This window comes from Ranitomeya imitator, chromosome 1, assembly GCF_032444005.1.
Source record: "Ranitomeya imitator isolate aRanImi1 chromosome 1, aRanImi1.pri, whole genome shotgun sequence".
NCBI classification, from domain to species: Eukaryota; Metazoa; Chordata; class Amphibia; order Anura; family Dendrobatidae; genus Ranitomeya; species Ranitomeya imitator.
Window position 1 is genome coordinate 437216839 of NC_091282.1, and position 13404 is coordinate 437230242.

Sequence of the window (13404 nt, forward strand, 5' to 3'; positions counted from 1 at the left end):
ATAGAGATTGACCCCTAGCCGCGAACCTAACAGACTCTGCAGATGCATCTGCCAAGAAGGTAGTTGCTAATTTTAGCAAAGGTGGGGATTTCAGGATAGTTTCTCTGGGAGTCTTGGCTACCAGTTGATCTTTAAGATCATCTAACCAAAGGTCCATGGAGTGGGCCACTGATGTCGCTGCAATATTAGCCCCAATGATCGCCGAGGAACTTTCCCAGGCCCTTTTTAGAAGACCGTCTGCCTTCCTGTCCATGGGCTCTTTTAAATTGGAAGAGTCTTCAAAAGGAATCGCTGTCCTTCTGGATACTTTAGCCAAAGGTATGTCTATCTTTGGTATATCGACCCACTCTGACTTCATCTGGATCAAATGGCAAGCGAAGTCTGAAGTCCTTCGAGTTAGTCAGTCTTTTCTCGGCTTCCTCCCATTCTTCCAGAATCATGGATCTGATATGGGAGTTTACAGCGAAGACTTTAGAGGTCTGTGAGCGCAAGCCCCCAAACATTTCATCTTGAACGGAACAAGATGGCTGAGGCTCCTCGATCTGCATGGTATGCCGCACTGCTTCCAACAGTTCTCCTGTGTCTGTGGCGGAGAACAAATATCTTCTCCCTTTCTCCGGGGGATCTCTACTCATCTTCCTCCTCTACCTCCGACCCACAGGATGATGAGACTTCGGAAGAGTAATCGACCCTCGGCCTTTTCCTTGGCCTCTCCGAAGGTGAAGGTGAGACTTGAGGGAGTACCAGACTTGAGACTGAAGCCTGAACTTCCTGCCTTATCATGGCTCTCATATTTGACATAAGAGACGCCTGTTCCTCTCCTATGATTTTGCAGGTGCATGCTTCACATAGGGGTTTCTGCCAGGAATCCTTTAGCTTAACCGCACAGATAGGACACTTCTTATTCCTACCGGGCTTCTTTACCGATTTCTCGGACAAGGAGGCTGCCTATGGAAAAAAAAAAAAAAAAGTTGAAATATATATCTCTATCAAACACTAGCGTTCCTCTTTTTTTTTTTTTTTTTCAGAGGGCTCCCTACTTACTAGCGCTGCCGACTCCTGCCCCTCTGCTCTAGCTGCGTCCTCCATGATGCTCTAGAGATCGCTACTGCCCCTGTACCATACCTTTTTATTCTGTTCCTCATGTTCAAAACCAGCGCTCCAGCGCTCTCCACCGCTCTTTTCCCTGCACTTCCTGTTGCAGAGACGCCGTCCATCCCCCTCGGCCGCAAACCGGAAGTGACGCGCGGCCGGAAAGAGGAAGGTGCGGCGATGATCTGGTTCCCCCAGCGGCTGCATGAGGCCGCCGCTGGGATCGCGCGCACCAGGGGACGGGACGGAGAGATCGAGAGCCCCCGCCAGGGATAAGCGATCCCCATACCAGGAGCAGCGCTGCACTGGTAGGCCGAGGGACCCTCGGGCGGGTGTCAGCCAGCGGGTGTCTCATGGAGGGAAGGGTGAGGCTGAGCCCCCCCGATCCACATCCCCCCGCACAGAACGGTAGATCCTCTCGTCTGTTCCTATCCCTGATGGGACAGGAAAAACACTGAAGGGTGGTAGGGGGAGGGTCCTTTTAACCTCTTGTGTTTCCTGTCCCATCAAGGATAAGAAGGACGTCCTCCAGTGTGCTGTCACGTGGTGAACTGGAAAATTTTGTTTCCAAAATTGTGCTGATGTAAAGTAGACATGTGGGAAATGTTATTTATTAACTATTTTGTGTCACATAACTCTGGTTTAACAGAATAAAAATTCAAAATGTGAAAATTGCGAAATTTTCGCCAAATTTCCATTTTTATCACAAATAAACGCAAAATTTATTGACCTAAATTTACCACTAACACGAAGCCCAATATGTCACGAAAAAACAATCACAGAACCGCTAGGATCCGTTGAAGCATTCCTGAGTTATTACCTCATAAAGGGACACTGGTCAGAATTGCAAAAAACGGCAAGGTCATTAAGGTCAAAATAGGCTGGGTCATGAAGGGGTTAAAGTCTCTGGGAATAACAAGCCTTTTCTCAGCATCTTCCCACTCCTGCATGAGCATCAAGCAGATGTGGCTGTTAACCAGGAAGACTGTTCCTCTGAGATCTTAAACCACCAAACATCTCATCCTGTAGAGAGACTCTTCTGGGTTTCTTCCACCTGCAGAGTGCTCCTGACTGCCTGGAGGAGTTCGTCCACGTCCTCAGAAGGAAAAAAGTTATCTATTCCCTCCTCTGGAGGGTCTGTAACCATTTCCCCTTCTTCCTGGTCAGATCCACCTGAATATATACCCTCCTTAGAGCTTAGCTCCTTCTCCCTTGGCCTTTTGGCACAATAACAACCCTGGGACTCTGGCCGAGAAGCTTGCATCTGGATAAGCTGCAAGATAGAGGTCTGGACCTCCTCTCTGATAATAGACCTCACAGCTGACAGCAGAGATGACTGCTCCTCCCTGATGACTTGAGGTGCAATGCTCGCATCGGTGTTTTTGCCAGGCATCCGGCAGCTTAGTGATGCAGACAGCACATCTTCTAAACTTCCCCACTTTCTTGCCATCCATTTTAGATGTTGCAGAGGTGGATGTTCCCCCCTAGAATACACAGAGTATATGCCATGTGTTTCTATGTGTGGGGTAAGGGGCTGTCAGTGGGTATCTCACTAACACTCTACTCACGTGCCCCCAGCCTTGTTCACATTTAGCTTCAGCTTTAGCAGATTTCTCCATGTCCAAGCATACAATAGGGCAGCCCACAGTCATTTAGGACCCTATTTATATGACACCCTTCAGATGAGGCATCACTAGGATCCTTGCTTTGTCTGGATACTTCCTACGTTCCACCATGGAACACACGCTGGCCATGACCCGAAAGTGCTCTGCCCAGCCCACAGTGATGTCACCGGAAATGTGCCCGCTGGGGATTCAGTGTGCCAGAGGCAGATGCCAAAGCAGAGAGCCTCCCGGCAGGAGGAAGAGACTTGTAGCCTAGAAGCAGTGCTCACCAGGTAGGCTAATGGACCCCCATCGGAGGGTGTCGGCCACAGACCACTTGACAGTGGGAAGGGAGAGGCTGGGCCCCCCGATCCACGCTGGGTCTGCCAGGTACAGCCAGGAGGGACAGAGCTCTTCTCTCATTATTCCCATCCTGAATGGGACAGGAAAAACACTGAGGGGTGGAGATGGGAGGGTCCTTTTAACCTCTCCTTGTTTCCTGTCCCAGCAAGGATAAGAAAGATGACCTCCATAGTGCTGTCTGAAGGTGTGACCTGTCAAAATATATTAGAGTCCCCTGCAGCTGCATGTTTCGCAGCTGTTGGACAGCGGCAACACATGCAGGGATTGCCAAACAGGCAATCCCTGCATGTGTTGGACCTGTCCATCAGCCAGGAGACATGCAGCTGCAGGGGACTCAAATATATATTTTTCGAGCACACCGAAGACACTTGGTTAGCACACAAGCATTGTTTGATAACTGCTTACCCAAGCAAGTTTGCTCATTACTATTTAAAACCTTAAAAACGTCAGCGTCAAAAATATAAGTAAAAAAATGTGGAGCGCCCCCAAATGCAAGGCCGCGTGTTACTCGGTACCGGTCCTCTCTGGCTCAGTTCTGGGGTTGTCACGGTGGCTGGACCTGGTCCGTGACCCTGCTAAGGGGCGTCCAATAAAAGGTGATACAAGTCTGTCAAGGTTTCGTGACGCCACCTGTGGTATTCTGTCAGGGTGACCGACGCTGCTTGGGGTCCACTGGGGTGATGTGATGGCAGCTAGATGGTTTACCTTCCCAAAGGTGAAGCGAGTCCCCAGGGCTTCCCAGTAGTGTAGGTGGTGATGTGAGGTGCAGACAATAACGGGGACAGAGGGTTGCAGTCTACCTCTTTACTGGTGACTTCAGGATTCTCAATCCAGAGCACTGTCAACAGGGCTGTCTGAGACCGGCCGGTCCGAAGGCACATCCAGAGTTCCCTTTGCAGGTGGAAATCGTTGCCTACCACTAGCGCCTGTGTGTTGTAGTGCTTCCCTGCTGAGCATTCAGGATAGTCCTCACAACTTCTGTTCTCGTTCTTTCTATTCTCCATTCCCCAGGTTTGTTATGGCTAGGACGCACCCGTTTGACGGGAAGGCTCGGAGCTCTTCCGGGACCCTAGAGACGCCCCTCTCCACGCGTTGCCCCCTATGTCTGCTTAGGTGATGTAAGGTAGACAGCCAACCTATAATTAACTGTCCTGCGGTATTTGAAGTAAGGCATAAAGTCAGTTACTTCCTCGGTGTTCCGGGCACCGGCTACGCGCCTCAGTAGGATGTTGCCGTTCTCCTGGCACGACTCCTACTGGCTCTCCTTTGTGCTTTGATCTCGTTTCTCACTGTCCACAATATCCTTCGCTTCGTGTCCTTTCTTTGGATGCCGCCGCAGATAGCGCAGGCGCGGCTCCGTAACGTTCTATCCTTGTCGCTAGGTGCCTGCCAGGTTCCAACGCCTGACAGGGACCCCCCTGAATCTTCCCCCCGCAACACCCCCTGCCACGGGATGTTGCCTGAACAAAACCCAGTCAGCTTCTGACTAACTTCCTATCCAACCCCTAGTTTTACCAGTGTGAGGAGTGGCCTAATAAATAAAACCCTTTGCTCCCCCTAGTGGCCGGAGTGTGAAGTGTAATGTGTGCTGGTGATACCTGGTCAGATGAACTCCTTTAGTGCCATCAGACATACCATCACTCCCCTTAGTGGCAGAGCGATACTACTGCAACGACCAGGTCTCTGGGGCGCTGCAAATGCAAGCAACCAAATTTACTTAACATTTTTACCGAAAAAGAAGGTTTGCTCAACAAGAGCAATGCAATCCATGATAAGATAATCAGTGGGCGACCACATGAAAAGCCCACATAAGTAGTATATTCACAACAGACTGCCAGAACAACGCGGGGGTATATATTAAACAATTCATTTTATTAAACATGTATAATATACAAAATAGGGACAAAATACAAAACGCAATGTAAGTGGATAGAGAACAGCTAAAAAGATTCTTGCACCAAAACAGATGACAAAAGTTGGTGCCAGGAAAGAAAAAATATGTTATTCCATTAACATACTGCCTTCCCGGGGGATCCAGCCATGTCCATCACTGCCTCTGGATAAAATCAAGGAAATAATTGAATATCTAAGTGGACTGGATGAACCTTATCACCTATTAATAAGCATGGACTAATGCCGTTATATGAATAGATAATCTTGATATGTTATATATATTTTTTGACATTTTTAGGTGTATACTCATGCTATTTTTTTTAGGAATATCTTGTACATTTGCGGAGTACGGACACCTTGGCTTATCCAGTATCCCTGCCGCAGTATTACGTGACGGAGTGGATCTTATGATAATTTTATCAAATCTCAAACTGAGATAGATATATATATATATATATATATATATATATATATATATATATATATATATATATATATATATATATATATATATATATATCCTTGATCGTATACTGGCTATGTTCACACATATAGTAGGTTGTTGTTATTTCTATATACAGTGGGGCAAAAAAAGTATTTAGTCAGTCAGCAATAGTGCAGGTTCCACCACTTAAAAAGATGAGAGGCGTCTGTAATTTACATCATAGGTAGACCTCAACTATGGGAGACAAACTGAGAAAAAAAAATCCAGAAAATCACATTGTCTGTTTTTTTAACATTTTATTTGCATATTATGGTGGAAAATAAGTATTTGGTCAGAAACAAAATTTCATCTCAATACTTTGTAATATATCCTTTGTTGGCAATGACAGAGGTCAAACGTTTTCTGTAAGTCTTCACAAGGTTGCCACACTGTTGTTGGTATGTTGGCCCATTCCTACATGTAGATCTCCTCTAGAGCAGTGACGTTTTTGACTTTTCGCTTGGCAACACGGACTTTCAACTCCCTTCAAAGGTTTTCTATAGGGTTGAGATCTGGAGACTGGCTAGGCCACTCCAGGACCTTGAAATGCTTCTTACGAAGCCACTCCTTCGTTGCCCTGGCGGTGTGCTTTGGATCATTGTCATGTTGAAAGACCCAGCCACGTTTCATCTTCAATGCCCTTGCTGATGGAAGGAGGTTTGCACTCAAAATCTCACGATACATGGCCCCATTCATTCTTTCATGTACCCGGATCAGTCGTCCTGGCCCGTTTGCAGAGAAACAGCCCCAAAGCATGATGTTTCCACCAACATGCTTTACAGTAGGTATGGTATTTGATGGATGCAACTCAGTATTCTTTTTCCTCCAAACACGACAAGTTGTGTTTCTACCAAACAGTTCCAGTTTGGTTTCATCAGACCATTGGACATTCTCCCAAAACTCCTCTGGATCATCCAAATGCTCTCTAGCAAACTTCAGAAGGGCCCGGACATGTACTGGCTTAAGCAGTGGGACACGTCTGGCACTGCAGGATCTGAGTCTATGGTGGCGTAGTGTGTTACTTATGGTAGGCCTTGTTACATTGGTCCCAGCTCTCTGCAGTTCATTCACTAGGTCCCCCCGCGTGGTTCTGGGATTTTTGCTCACCGTTCTTGTGATCATTCTGACCCCACGGGGTGGGATTTTGCGTGGAGCCCCAGATCGAGGGAGATTATCAGTGGTCTTGTATGTCTTCCATTTTCTAATTATTGCTCCCACTGTTGATTTCTTCACTCCAAGCTGGTTGGCTATTGCAGATTCAGTCTTCCCAGCCTGGTGCAGGGCTACAATTTTGTTTCTGGTGTCCTTTGACAGCTCTTTTGTCTTCACCATAGTGGAGTTTGGAGTCAGACTGTTTGAGGGTGTGCACAGGTGTCTTTTTATACTGATAAGTTTAAACAGGTGCCATTACTACAGGTAATGAGTGGAGGAAAGAGGAGACTCTTAAAGAAGAAGTTACAGGTCTGTGAGAGCCAGAAATCTTGATTGTTTGTTTCTGACCAAATACTTATTTTCCACCATAATATGCAAATAAAATGTTAAAAAAACAGACAATGTTATTTTCTGGATTTTTTTTTTCTCAGTTTGTCTCCCATAGTTGAGGTCTACCTATGATGTAAATTACAGACGCCTCATCTTTTTAAGTGGTGGAACTTGCACTATTTCTGACTGACTAAATACTTTTTTGCCCCACTGTATATGCATATTTATATTCATGTTTCGGTTCTCACTCATGAATTATGTTGAGGTTAGAAGGATCGCTCATTAATCTGGCACCTTTTGCTCCTTGCCACTTCTAATTCCGGGGGTCTGAACCCTGTACACTTACATCCATTTAGGCGCAGGCGCGCTGCACCCGACCCTCATTTGGGGAGGTCCGGCGTGTTGCCGTGGTGATGGGAGGTGATGACAGAAGTCCTCCTTCCCATCGTCCGCATCGCGCGGCGGGCTTCCCCTCCTGGTGGGCAGGGTATCGCGGGCAGTAACGCGCTGATTGGCCCCCAGGTTTCAGTACTTATACCCACACCGAGAGGACTATGTCACAAGGTAATGCATTTGATATTTGACTATGACCATTGCCTGCCTTGGTATTTTTGACCGGTGTAACGACTCACCCTTGATGTCTATTGGGCTATTGCAATAGACATCGGACAATTGAGCTGCTTTACCACTGCTGGCCACTCGGACTAGCATCTATTTTTCTGCAGCTATGTGTGCCAATAGTGGTAACCAGTGAATCCGGGTGCATAGTGGTTTAGCTGGCAGCCTATAGCCCATTGTGGGTCGAACTGTGGACCAGCGGGTTATTTAGAATATTTTTAGGTCTTTTTGACCAGCATTTAATCATGTGTCACCACACTATTTACCACTAACCGGTCATAATATCAGCACTTTTCCTCTCGTTATAACTGTGTGCGGCCGTGTCTATAGACGTCTATACATATTTTTTCTTTCCTGGCACCAACTTTTGTCATCTGTTTTGGTGCCAGAATCTTTTTAGCTGTTCTCTATCCACTTACATTGCGTTTTGTATTTTGTCCCTATTTTGTATATTATACATGTTTAATAAAATGAATTGTTTATAATATATACCCCCGCGTTGTTCTGGCAGTCTGTTGTGAATATACTACTTATGTGGGCTTTTCACGTGGTCGCCCACTGATTATCTTATCATGGATTGCATTGCTCTTGTTGAGCAAACCTTCTTTTTCGGTAAACATGTTTTAGCCATTAGGGGGCACTTTTCCGTGTTGGCTACGGATTTGATGTAGGTTTATATACAAATTTACTTAACAGTTGCAGAAAATTTGCGACATCAAAAACTCAAATACTCCTGCTGGGAATGTAGTTTTAAGCTAAAGAGTGACCATTAATACAGAAGAAGATGTTGCCAGAATCCATCCCTTCCTTAGCCCACAATCTACTAAAACTCTTGAGCATGGCCTCATCTCCCGCCTCGACTACTGAAATACCCTCCTCTGTGGCCTCCTCACTAACTTTCTTGCACCACTCCAGTCTGTCCTCAACTCTGCTGCCCGGCTAATCCACCTCTCTCCTCGCTACTTCCCTGTTTCTCCCCTCTGCAAATCCCTCCACTGGCTCCCAATTCCCCAATAAATCCAGTTCAAACTACTAACACTGATCTACAAAGCCATCCATAACCTGTCCTCTTCCTATATCTCTTAACTAATCTCCCAATATCTTCCCTAACGTAATCTTCGATCCTCCCGATACCTCCTACTCTTTTCCACACTTATTAGTTCCTCATAGAACCGCCTCCAAGATTTCTCCCGAATATCCCTCATTTAAAAAAAAAAAAAAAAAAAAAAAAAAACAAAACACCATAAGAGGAAAAAAACTCCACTATTCTTGACAAAAAAAAATGCTCTGCATTTCTGTGTGAACATGCCAGATACAGATCATTTTGCATAAGTGTGCCAGGCGGCCAAATCCTGATTGTAAGCTGGCTGCATTATCGGTATTATTGCACCTGTGCTTCTGTCATCCACCATCTTAACTTGGGTCCGCTGCACTTTGGTTAGTGTAATTATTTGGAGGCCTTGAACAGGTAAGCATCTCTGCCTGTGTACTGTTTTTTTTTTTTGTTTTTTTTGTCAATAGTAGAGGTTTTTTCCTCTTATGATGTGTTTTTTTAGCGTACGACTGGCAATACGTAAGGACCCTTGGCATGGGTTGCCAGCTTAAATATTATGGCCATAATACCAACCAATACCTTACATACATTGTTATGTTTTTGGGCACGTCATTTTTTCAGGGTGCAGCTGCGCCCTAGATGGCTCTGTAAACTGTGGCCTCTGTTCACACAGGATGCATTATAGCAATGGCTGGCCCGCTTTGTGGCGTCATTAATAGGCCTTGAGCCATATGCTCTGCATTTCTGTGTGAACATGCCACATACAGAACATTTTGCACAAGTGTGCCAGGCGGCCATATCCTGATTGTAGGCTGGCTGGATTATCGGTATTATTGCACCTGTGCTTCTGTCATCCACCATCTTAACTTGGGTCCGCTGCACTTTGGTTAGTGTAATCGTTTGGAGGCCTTGAACAGGTAAGCATCTCTGCTTGTGTACTGGTTTTTTTGTCACGAATATCCCTCATTCTTTAGAATTCTATGCCTCAACACGTCAGATTATCCACCACTCTTGGATTCTTCAGACGGAACCTGAAAACCCATCTTTTCAGGAAAGCCTACAGCCTGCAATAACCATTCTGCTGCCTCACCACCACCCGAGCTGCTGCACCCCCGACCTTCTGTCTCCTCCCCATTATCCCGTAGAATGTATGTCCGCAAAGACAAGGCCCTCTCCCCTTTCTACCAGTCTGTCATTGTAAATTTATTTACTGTAAACGATATCTAAAACTCTGTACGTAACCCCCTTTCTCATGTACAGCACCATGAAATTAATGCTGCTGTATAAATAATAGAACCAGAAACACATGGGCTACTTGCACATTGAACAAATCTGTAGGAACCTGTTCACACACCACCAAGAAACTTGAAGACACAAAAGAGCACAGTGAGGTCAAATATACTCTGTTAAAAAAAAAAAAAAAAATCACAGTAATAAGCAAGTGCTAGTCAAAAGATGGAAAAAACAGGGTATTTAGTTGATACGTTTTTTGCAAAAAAAAGTATACCAAGCTGCTCCACCAATCATCAAGGCATACCCATATAGAGCAGTCCTAACTAATGTATATAATCCCTATCTGATGTATTTAAAAACCTGATCATCTGTATAGTACCTGTATAAGCAGGGTTCAGAGAGGGAATATCCGTGTGGACATGATGGATGGAACAGCTTTGATGCAAATGACCCATAAGGAGTGGTGGACTCCCTAGTCTTGTAGGAACAAGAGAACAATTATAGAACCAGAAATACATGGGCTACTTGCACATTGAACAAGTCTGTAGAAACCTGTTCACACACCACCAAGAAACTTGAAGACACAAAAGAGCACAGTGAGGTCAAATATACTCTTGTTAAAAAAACAAAACAAAAAAAAAAACACAGTAATAAGCAAGCGCTAGTCAAAAGATGGAAAAAACAGGGTATTTAGTTGATACGTTTTTTTGCAAAAAAATGTACACCAAGCTGCTCCACCAATCGTCAAGGTATACCATATTATAATAATAATAGTAATAATAATAATTAAAAAAAGACAGATCACCTATAATGGAGATTAAAAAAAAAAAAAAAAAAGTATCACCACATTTTACTTCCATGGCAAAGGAATGCACAGATCACAGTGAATTGTGATTAACTGTAATAGAGGAAAAGTAAAAATGTTTATGATAAGTGCCATTATGGATACTAGGCATAAATACTTCTGGACTTGGGTTCCACCAAAAGCTAAACTGGTATAGAATTGAAAATGCATACAAAATGAGAATGTCTTACCATTATACAGGATAGTGATCATACATGGTGCCCAACATGCGTAGAATACACAGACTACTGGAACGAGGACCCTGGATGCAGCATCTCCCTTTCGTTGTCCCTTTTCTCCCGCTTCCTTGGTTATACACACACTTGTATTTACTCCAAGCTGTTTTCTTGAAGGCACATTTTCACATACTGTAGGGATTCCCAATTTCTGATTTCTGCCAGCTAAGCACACACTCATCCTTCGGCTCTGTTTTTTTGCCACCAGCCACAGACGAAGGTTGGCAAATGTGACTATAGTTGAGCAAGGGAAAAAGATGACTATTGTGAGAAGTAGAGAGTAAGTCATATTACTGGCATAGTCTGGGTTACAGATAAGAGAGGCCCGGGAGAAATAGACACGTATTATTCTCCCACCAGGAATGGAAATGGGAAACAAGAAGATTGGTGGCAACAACCAAGCTGCAGCAATCAATAACTTGACCCGGCGACGGCTCATTACTCTGTTGTAGTGTAAGGGAAAGAAAACTGCTACGTAGCGCTCCAGGCTAATGGTTGCCAGTGAGTAGATTGAGGAGGCAAATACAGAAGAATTGACGAAGGCCACTACGTGACAATATGATCCAAGAGTAGAATTGACAGCATCTTCATCACCAGGTTCTAGAACAATGCTTCCATATAGATTGAGTGGTACTACTATCAAGGCCAAAGTGACATCTGTGCCAGTCAAGGAGATTAGAATATACCGACTATTACTAGACCAGCCAGAAACTGACGAGACAATGACTAAAAGAACAAAAACATTCCCTAAGATGATTAGACAACCCAGTGCTGTGATGATGCCCATTTTCAGTGCATGATTACCATCAGTGAACCAGCCTTCCACCATGCGATTCTGATTCATCGCTATGGAGCTTGAATTCCATGTTGATACGTTTGTCAAGGCTTTGAGAAAAATTGATGATAGCATAATGGCAGCAGAAACAGGTGGTCCAATGCAAGGAGTTCAGGAGATGGACATATACTCTACAAAGAAAGATGTGCACAAATAACAATCATATCAAATCGTAAAGTGTTAAAAGATTATTCTATATAATAAAAACCTAGCTCAAGCCAACTTCTGGGTTGCTATAGATCCTAAAAATGAATATGTCGCTGTGCTAGTTTAGGGCTGCATCATCTTCTGAGTCTACCCTCATGGCGATGCTCCCAGCCATCTGATGGTGCAGGGAACTTCACCTGGCACCATTGATATAAAGGGAGCCGTATTGTATTAACAAGCTATACCCCAGGTAACTACTGCACAGAGGCAAAACACTGAAGGGGATACAGCATTGCACACCCTTTATTCTCAGAACTAGTGGAAGTACCAGAGTTCACATACCAATGGTTACAAAATCATGGCATATCCTAGGAAGTTGCACCTTTTAGCAGACAAATGCTAGGGTGGAATTTCTGAACCAAACAATGCCACAGTTACCCAGATGCATAGGTCTGGTTTTAGGTTGTTTTGTTTTCACAACAGGTTGTGTCCTATGTTGCTAATGTGTTTACATTATTTTGGCACCATTTAAGTTAGTTTTTTCTTTGTATTTAAATTTGATTATTTTTGTATTTAACTCACTAAGGCCAATTTGACATTCACGGCAAGAGTATGGGGCGCAATTTTTAACTGTCCGCAAGTCTCCCGATTTGAACTCTGCAGTCTCAGGCATATATGAGACTGTTGAGTTTTGTCAAAAGACTAGCGATGAGCGACTATACTCGGGTGTCCTCCGAGCAGGTACGGACTGGAGCCAATATTCAGCCCTGGCATTTAAAATCACACAGGCCCATGTTGTCCCCGTCCCCATGAACCAGATGAGATTTATTACTAATATTACCCTGGAAGGAGGAAAGGAAGATTTTCTACAAGACCAATATGTATAATGATACCGGTGGCCTGCTGGGGTAAGTGACGGAACTTTGTGATCCATTACAACTCTTCACAGCAGGGGTGTCAAACTGCATTCCTCGAGGGCTGCAACCAGGTCATGTTTTCAGGATTTCCTTGTGCTGCACAGGTGATAATTTAATCACCTACACACATAATGATTGCAGCACCTTGTGCAATGCTAAGGAAATCTTGAAAACACGCATGGTTTGCGGCCCTCGAGGAATGCAGTTTGACACCCCTGCTTCACAGTATGGGTATCTTGAGAACACCGATTCTGTTAAGGTAGCAGACAAGGCAGCCCATAACCAGACAGGCCCTTCTGGCTTTTGCCAGAATTGCCAATCCGGCCCTGCCTCCAAGTATTTTGGTGTGCTCGGAGATTTTGTTTTTGTCAATGCAGCTGTATGATTTGCGGCTGCTAGACAGCCTGAATACATGTGAAGTTTCCTAAACAAACAGGCAACCCCCACATGTATTCAGGCTGTCTAGCAGCTGCAAATCATACAGCTGTGTCGACAAAAACTAGATCTCTATGCATGCCAAAATGCTCAGAGGTCACCAGAGCATACTCAGGAAAGCCCGAGCAACGAGTATACTCGCTCATCACTACAGAAGACCCATAAGA

The 13404-nt window shown here is 44.7% G+C and overlaps 1 protein-coding gene across 1 annotated transcript in view; it reads right to left on the minus strand.

The window, feature by feature from the left end:
• LOC138671130 (D(4) dopamine receptor-like) overlaps window positions 1-11813 on the minus strand; it is a 34586-nt gene extending 22773 nt beyond the window's left edge. The window contains exon 1 of the mRNA XM_069759099.1: window positions 10859-11813. Within this exon, the coding sequence (XP_069615200.1) occupies window positions 10859-11813 (955 nt within the window). The remainder of the gene's footprint in view (window positions 1-10858) is intronic.
• Window positions 11814-13404: the final 1591 nt, after the last annotated feature.